At 42.9% G+C, this 9,012-nt stretch overlaps 1 protein-coding gene across 1 annotated transcript; it reads left to right on the forward strand.

The window, feature by feature from the left end:
- The first annotated feature begins 145 nt into the window (after positions 1-145).
- SRSF6 (serine and arginine rich splicing factor 6) lies at positions 146-5,883 on the forward strand. Its single transcript, NM_001195568.2, is given in 6 exon segments — positions 146-451; positions 672-820; positions 2,084-2,208; positions 2,345-2,553; positions 2,826-2,909; positions 3,014-5,883. Coding segments are annotated over 6 exon segments (1,035 nt in total). The 5' UTR covers positions 146-344; the 3' UTR covers positions 3,375-5,883.
- The last annotated feature ends 3,129 nt before the right edge of the window (positions 5,884-9,012 follow it).

Raw genomic sequence — 9,012 nt, forward strand, 5'->3', positions numbered from 1 at the left:
TTTCAAAGACGGTGGGGAGGGCTAGAGAAAAATCCTAGAAGCTAGCAAGACCGCACTACACCGAAACGTCGCGGGCAACGGACTCGCCAGTCACCATCTAGCCCAGGGCCGACGCGAGACGGACGTGCAGCTGCGCGCTGACGTCACGCACGAGGCCCCGCCCCACCAGCCGCCCATATAGGGTAAGCCTGGCGCGCGCGCGCGCCATTGTGTGGCTGGACTCGGCCGCCACTGTGGTGTGAGGCGCGTGTTCGGGCTCTTGCTGTCCCCGCACCCGCACCGCGGCTACTGGCTTGCGGTCCGCCGTTCCACAACCAGCCCTTGGGCCCCCGCCCGCCACGGACATGCCGCGCGTCTACATAGGACGCCTGAGCTACAATGTCCGGGAGAAAGACATCCAGCGATTTTTCAGTGGCTACGGCCGCCTCCTCGAAGTAGACCTCAAAAATGGGTGAGTCGGGCCTGGGCGCCCGCGCCCAGCGTCCCAGGCCTGGTGGCGGCGGGAACTCTCCAAGGAACGAAGCGGCCAAGGCCGCGGCGCCGCGTGGCAGGGCCTCCAAGATGGCGACGGAGCGGCGTCGCGGGGGCGCGCGGTGGGTTGCGGGCGCGCGCACGTGCGCGCCCTGGCTAACGACTCCCCCGCCGTTGTCCGGCCCTCGCACCGCCCCCAGGTACGGCTTCGTGGAGTTCGAGGACTCCCGCGACGCCGACGACGCCGTTTACGAGCTGAACGGCAAGGAGCTCTGCGGCGAGCGCGTGATCGTAGAGCACGCCCGGGGTCCGCGTCGCGATCGCGACGGCTACAGCTACGGAAGCCGCAGTGAGTCCCACCCCCGCGCGCTCCGTGCCCTTGGGGACCCTGGGGGTGGGGGTGAGGGGGGTGGGGCCTCCCGGCCAGGGCAGGCGCGAGGGCCGGGGGTCGTTTGACTTGGGTGTCCCCGAGCCCCGCTGCCTTCACGTCTGCCCGGGGCAGCCATGGGACGCCGGAGCGCGGGGATTGGGTTTGGGTGTTCGGTTTTGTTTATTTGCCAAGTTGGGAGGTGGGTGGCTTCTTCTGGCCCCTTGTCAGCACTGTCACGGGTTTTTCCCACAGAGGAAGTAAGGGGTGGCTGTATTTGTTGTATCCTCCTTACTTACTTATCAGTGCATTAGTTAGAGGTTCGGGAGCAGGCTCGGGTGGAGGTGGGGTAGGGGGGGCCGGGGGACAGGGAAGGGGAGGAGCATAAAGTGTAGGTCTTAAAGCTATGGAACTTGATGGGGGCCAAAGAATGTACTATTTTTAAGTAATGTGGTATTGTACCACAAAGTAGATCTAAATAAGCTTTATGCTGTATTTGAACTAATTGGGGCATGTTATTGGGAGGAGGTTGGGGGGATTTTTGGTTATGTTAAATGTTTGATGTTTAAATTGTTGCATGTTGAATTCAAACTTTTTAACAAGTCCTTGATGTTTCAATTTGAAAGTGACCAATGGGGCTGAGGCTGTGTCCACTGAGGCTAAGATGACTGCCTTTCCTGATTGGCCTTGGCTTTTCCATACATTGTGTGACCCTTGCCCTATGACCCTTTGGCTGACCTTACCGGAAGCCATGACGACAGCAGCCTTTTGCCATTAGACGCAGGGTGATGGTGAGGATTCCAAGGGTTAGACAAAACTGGTTAATCTGAACTAGGTGACTGTTACCTTGCGTGTTTTGTGGCCAAACCACCACCAAAAACCTCACACTGTGATGTAAGTACTTAGTGTAAAACTAGTAAACATTTTTGTAAAATGTAGAAATGCATGTAATCAGTTAAGTTTTATATTTTACAATGTTCTGTAAAATAAAACTTAGCGAGGTAAATCGAATAAAGGAGCAGTCACTCTCTAACAGATTGTAGGAGAGGTTTAGTTGGATTTAGTCTATTTGACTTGCCCTTAATTTAATTTTATGGCAAATCACAAATGTGTCGAAGGTTTAGCAATATAATAGCAAAGTCCTACTCCAGTAAATAAAAGTTGATATGTTTGTACTAACTTTCAAAGACATTATGCGTTTTTATCATTACAAGGCATCTAATTGTTCCCTTCATGTGATAAAAGGTGGTGGAGGTGGATACAGCAGTCGGAGAACATCTGGCAGAGACAAATACGGACCACCTGTTCGTACAGAATACAGGCTTATTGTAGAAAATCTTTCTAGTCGGTGCAGTTGGCAAGATTTAAAGGTATGTTTTGTAATTCAAGATAGAAATGATATGACTAATGCTTTAAAGTAAACTCTTTACATTCTTATTTCTGGGAATTTATTATGGTATATAGATCTTTTAAGATCTCCGAGTCTGACCAATCTTGTCATTTCAGGATTTTATGCGACAAGCAGGTGAAGTAACCTATGCGGATGCCCACAAGGAACGAACAAATGAGGGTGTAATTGAGTTTCGCTCCTACTCTGACATGAAGCGTGCTTTGGACAAACTGGATGGCACAGAAATAAATGGCAGAAATATTAGGCTTATTGAAGATAAGCCACGCACAAGCCATAGGCGATCTTACTCTGGAAGCAGATCCAGGTAACTTGTTGAAGGACACTGTGGGAAGGAAACAATATTTGCCAATAAAAAGGAGTAATTGAGTGATTTCAATTGTTGCCTACTTGAATTAAAGCCAGGTTTTAGTTTGTTTTGGCTGTGCATCATTGGGTTCTTGTCTAGATGTTTTGAACAGTGTATTTAATTTCGTAGTAAAGAAAAACATTATTCTTTGGCTTATCTATTTTTGCCAGATGACACAGATGTATTTAAGATGGATTGGGATTAAGACTTCATTGTTTTTCTCCTAATAGGTCTCGATCTAGAAGACGGTCACGAAGTAGGAGTCGCAGGAGCAGCCGCAGTAGATCTCGAAGTATCTCAAAAAGTCGCTCCCGGTAAATAACATTGTGTTGAGTCACTGTGAATATTACCGTACTTGTTTATGGAGTATGTGTATGTTCTCACAAAGTATTGAGAAAATCGGTCTTTCCTTGTCCAGTTCCAGGTCGCGGAGCAAAGGTCGATCACGTTCTCGATCAAAAGGCAGGAAATCTAGATCAAAGAGCAAATCTAAGCCCAAGTCTGATCGGGGCTCCCATTCACATTCTCGAAGCAGATCTAAGGATGAGTATGAGAAATCTCGAAGCAGGTCTCGGTCCCGATCCCCCAAAGAAAATGGAAAGGGTGATATAAAGTCAAAATCCAGATCAAGGAGCCAGTCCCGTTCCAATTCGCCGCTACCTGTTCCACCCTCAAAGGCCCGTTCTGTGTCCCCTCCACCAAAAAGAGCTACTTCAAGATCCCGTTCTAGATCTCGCTCAAAGTCAAGATCAAGGTCCAGGTCGAGTTCCAGAGATTAACTCAGAACTCCTTGTTTGCACACTATTATGGAACACTTTCCTACTTAGGCAGTTACTCTTCCATGTTTATACTTGGCCTCTTCTGCAAGAGGAATCTCTTGAAAACAGGGGCACACAGAAATTTGATTTGTGGCCAAATTGGATGAAAAAGATGAGGTTCTAAGGAAATGGTGGCATGAAGACCCTCTCCCTTCTTTATAGAATTAAGATAACTTTGATTTTATAGCTTTTGAGCTAACATAACTTTTGTAAAGATTAAGCTCATTTAGTTTTTTTGTTTTTTGTTTTAAGTATTTCAGCAGGATCTGCTGGCAGGGTTTTTTTTGTTTTATTTGTTTGCTTATTTTTAAATTAACTGTTTTGAGCTTTGGATACTTAAGGCTTTAGAGGGAGAACCCAATTTTCAATTATGTAGGCTTTTTATAAAGCTTGAGTTATGTAAGATTTAAATAAAAGTTTGCTACCAAGATGATTGCCTTATTGAATAGGTCACTATTAAATTCCTTTAAATGTTGATACCTGCCATTTGTGGAAACAACATAAATTCTACTTAAGTGTAAACAAGGCAAGCCTCATACCAGCAATAAATTATTCAGTTTGGATAACATTATTTTGTGCGGTTAATCAAATTTGCCAAAGTCTTTATCTGCCCCCTTTAACAAGTTGAGTAAAAATAAAAGGTATTTTTTAGTCAATGTGTTCCATGATTTTGCTTAAATAAATACTTTCAAGTAATGGAACTTTTTTCAAAGGCAAATTTAAACTATTTAAGAAATAGCTCCTAATAACTTGGGATCTTGGTTAGATAATCCACTTTGTGGAAATCGTCAGTGTAATTAGTGTTGAGAGTGGTTCATTTGTCTTTAATGTTTGTCATGTGGAAATGGAAGTAGCCTCTTTTTCATCTGAAATTGAGTTTATTCAAAGTGTAAAAGCACATGCTGCATTTTCTGCTGAAAGATCATTATGTTTAACAGGCACTTAATCTCAGTAAAGTCAATTGCCAGTTAAGTTCCACCCAGTAGTCAGTCCCCTTTGTAGTTAGTGGGATTATTTGATAATTGGTTAGATTATACTTGTAAATTTTAATGCTGTGTATAATTGGTTTGAAAAACAGTGAAATGGGCAAACCCAAAACTTTTGTACTTTATTACGAGCAAAGTGTAATGAGTACTGTGGAAACCAAATTTGAATACTGCAAATTTGTAGGAGTTACTAGGTTAGCAATTAGTCCATACATCCATAAGCCTGATGAGTTGAAATTGCAGTTTGAGAAGTGAATTAACCTTACATCCCTTTGTTCAGATACCTTAAAAGTTACTTTATTTAAAAGCATTTATTCATCTTAGTCTGAAATCAAAATATAGATTAATTGGCTGAGCTTTAATACCTTTCTAGGAGGTGTCACAATGTAGGGTACCAAGGGTTGGATTGTGATGGGGCATGGTCGTACACTGCTCATTGTGCCACAGGTGTGACTGGAAAGCATGATATTCTAGGGTTGGTTTGTAGGTTCAAATAATCCAGAAATATACCTAATAAGATTGAGTGAAAAACTTGAGTCAAATATCTAGGGCATTCACAGAGTAGCTGTGAGTTCTTGGTGATGTGAAAAAGGCCTTGTTTTTCAGAAATTCCTGGGTTTCCGTTAAAAAATCTTAAAGCCCAACCTTAGGAATATAGTGCCCCAAAATTATCTTATTTTGTTTGCTACTTTATTTAATTAGATGTTTATAAAGAAATGGGTTTATTTTTCCAGTATAAACCTCAGAATTTAAGGAAAGAAAATGATGTCTGTTGTTATAGTTCATTGTTTTGCCTACTCAGCAGAAGTGATGACTCTTAAAAATTGGCTTTGACCAAAGTTCTCTTGTTTTCAGGGAAAGAACATAAAAGCTTTTTGAACCACAGCCTTTTTTAAAAGAGGGATGGGAGGATATTACAGTAAGAAATTAGGCTTTCTAAAAGTATGAAACATCCTTCAACTGGGCTCTCTTGTTAATAGGACATCATATGGTAATAGACTGGTTTGACTACATTGTTAGCTGCCACAGTAAGCAGGTCATTGTATAGGTAAATGCCTGCACCCATAATTTTCTAGTAATAGCCACGACCAATTTATTAACAGTCAGGGCCTATCCTTGCCTGTAGTTCTAAGTCACTGGATGCACAAAATCACTGTGTAACATTGGCTCACTTGATGAGCATAGGGTTGACTGATAAATGTTTAGTTCCCTTGCTGACTTGTGAGAAGAATGAGTCGATGACATGCTCCATACCAGTGGCTAGATGGAGTATTAAGGTGGAGCAGAAGAGAAGTGAGAACATCTTGATTCCCCTTTCTTTTACTTGATGGTGTTTATGAACATGCCGTAGTGCCTTTATGGCCAGTTTGAGTCCTGCCTACTTTGACTTTTACGTTCCCATTCCTGTGTTACCACCTTCCTCCCGATTTGTTCACCTATTTTGTGCTTTAAATCTCAATAAAATACTTACTGAGGGAAAGGCTTGTTTTGAGTTTATTGCATATGCCCACTTAGGACCAGATTCTTAACAAATGGTTTTTTGAATTGGAGTTTGCATTGGCAAGCCATTCCTGTCTTGAGTATGAGAACAGGATCTTGTTTTCACTTCCCCAGAAACATGAGTTTGGGATTTAGTATATGGTTTATGTTGGGCAACTCATTAATCACTGTGCTTCAGTGTCATCCATGAACCAATAGGGATAAAACATGCATGGGATGTGAAGATTAAAAGTCAAGAATATGAACAGTACAAGAGAGTACCATTACAAATACAATTTCATTTCTAAATATACATGCTTGGACCATACCTTGGAATCTACTTACTAATGCAGCTGCTGTTAACAGTTCTTGTATCTGCTCAGAGATTTCTATGATCATATAAAAATGCCCTTTTAGGTTTTCAGTGTTCATACCCTGAGGAGTAGTATGCAGTTTGCTTTAATACATGGTAATACAGATATCGGCTTTAAGTGGCTGACTGGTTACTGTTGAATGAATGTACGATAAATTTTTTTTCAGAACCAACAGTGTGAATAATCCTTTCAGTTGTGTATCAGCATGAATTTAAAAATTACTTTCAGGATTCAACATCATGCAATAAAACTTACAGAGTTCTTGCAATAGAGCACCTAGTGTAGTAATTCCAGTTTATTGAGTTTCCTCAGTGACCATATTTTGAATAACATAGGTTAGTATCCCGAACATGTATGCATCCATTTACTGAAAGGACGAGTCAGTACAATTGTGCAGTTGGTCTTCCTAGATCCTAAATAGCTTGTTTACATATGCCTGTTTATCTTTGAGCAATCCTGCAGATGGCCCCCAGTATAGCACATAACACAGTCATTAACTTTTTATTCCTTTTGAATAGAAAGGAATCATGGTTCAAAAATGAGAAGAGTGGGTGCGGTGGTTCATGCCTGTAATCCCAGCACTTTGGGAGGCCAAGACAGGAGGATCACCTGAGCTCAGGAGTTCCAAGACGAGCCTGGCCAACATGCTGAAACCCTGTCTCCACCAAAAATACAAAAATTAGCCAGGCATGGTGGTGCGTGCCTGTAATCCTACTACTGGGAGACTGAGACAGGAGAATCGCTTGAACCCAGGAGGCGGAGGTTGCAGTTAGCCAAGATCACACCATGGCACTCCAGCCTGGGCGACAGAGTAAAACCCTGTCTCAAAATTTTTTTCAATATGTTTTCTAGGAACAGGGCCATTATCTTCTATAACTACGGAATTATCAAAATCAGGAAATTAACACTGATAAAATACTGTTGTCTGATACACAGTTTATACTGAAATTTCATCAGTTGTCCCATAATGTCCCTCACATTTTTTCTCTTGGTCCAAGATTCATCGGTTGCATTTTGTTGTCATGGCTCTTGAGTCTCTTAATCTCTAATGCATCCTCAGGCTTTTTCTTCATGTTACTTTTTAAAGAGTAGTTAATATACCTAGCCTCCAGTTAGCCTCCTCTCCCTCAAAATTATTTTTTAAAATGACTTCGTAGTGATCCGGGTTATTAACATGGGTCACTGGACATAATACATCGAGGACAGAGTCTCATTCTTGTGATATTCCTGCCCAAAATGCTGTCATGTAGAAACAAGACAAATCCAAGATGAGGGAAAAACCTACAAAATAAACTTTTTTTTTTCCCCCGAGATGGAGTTTAACTCTCGTTACCCAGGCTGGAGTGCAATGGTGCGATCTCAGCTCACCACAACCTCCACCTCCTGGGTTGAAGCTATTCACCTGCCTCAACCTCCCAGGTAGCTGGGATTAACAGGCATGCGCCACCACGCCCAGCTAAGATTGTATTTTTTTAATAGAGGCAGGGTTTCTCCATGTTGGTCAGGCTGATCTCGAACTCCTGACCTCAGGTGATTCCCCCCGCCTCTGCCTCCCAAAGTGCTGGGACTACAGGTGTGAGCTACCTTGCCTGGCTTTCTACCATAAAGGAATTGCTTTGGAGGGGTGGCGGGGAGGAGGGGGCAGGTACACTATATGGGTTTTCTTTAAGTTTTCTGTTTTTTTAAAGAGATGGAGTCTCATTCTGTTACCCAGGCTGGAGTGCAGTGGTGCAATCATGGGCCCAAGCAATGCTCCCACCTCAGTCTGCGAAATTGCCGAGACAAGTGTGCACCACCACAGCTAGCTAAGGGAGTAGACTGTTTTAAAGGTAACGTTTAAAGAAGATGGTTTTTTATTTTTGTCTTTAGGAGGGAGCCAATTTGGAGATTAAGAGCTGCTGAAGGCAAAGCTTTGATGGCATCAGATTGAACCCCCCATTACTGCTGAAAGCAGAGCAAGTTCCCTAGCCCAGGGCCAAAAGGATTGGGAGGCAAATAAGTTGCACCCTCATCTATAAAACAAGACCTGCTATTATTGTGAAAAGTAAATACTATTATCAAAGCATTTGGCACAGTCACTCGTTAAATAGTAACTGCATTTAGGAAGACATTCTAAAATAGAAGAGCTAAACTCTCCGGGTGTGATGGCTTATTCCTGTAAAGGAGGCCAAGGCAGGCAGATCACTTGAGATCAGCAGTTGGAGACCAGCCTGGCCAACATGGTGAAACCCCATCTCTACTAATAATACAAAAATTAGCCGGGCGTGGTGGCGCAGGCCTGTAATCCCCGCTACCCTGGAGACCAAGGCAAAAGAAATGCCTGAACCTAGGAGAGGGTGTTGCAGTGAGCAGAGACTGCAGCACTGTACTCCAGCCTGAGCAACAGAGCAAGACCTCAAAAAAAGAAAAAAAAAATAGCTAAACTCTAATAATACTGCTCTAACCAACTTGAGAAAAAGGCAAAACAAAGATGCCAAATGTGGAATGTGGTGCCCAAGTATTAAAAGTGTCTACTATCCCTACTTTCTCGTCGTTCATGAGCAGCCCGAGTGTACTAAATACATTACTGTTACCTTTGTCATACAAAGTTTCAAACACCAGTGAGAATAGTAGAATGAACCGCCCTTGTGCTCCTCTAGCTTTAACAATGTATACCTGTCTACTTCCTCTCCCAAATAATTTTGAAGGAAATTATAGACATTTTATTTGTAGATGCACTATATAGCTCTTTAAAGACATCTAAACTCTCTTTAAATCTAG

The sequence above is a fragment of the Pongo abelii genome, chromosome 21, assembly GCF_028885655.2.
Source record: "Pongo abelii isolate AG06213 chromosome 21, NHGRI_mPonAbe1-v2.0_pri, whole genome shotgun sequence".
NCBI classification, from domain to species: Eukaryota; Metazoa; Chordata; class Mammalia; order Primates; family Hominidae; genus Pongo; species Pongo abelii.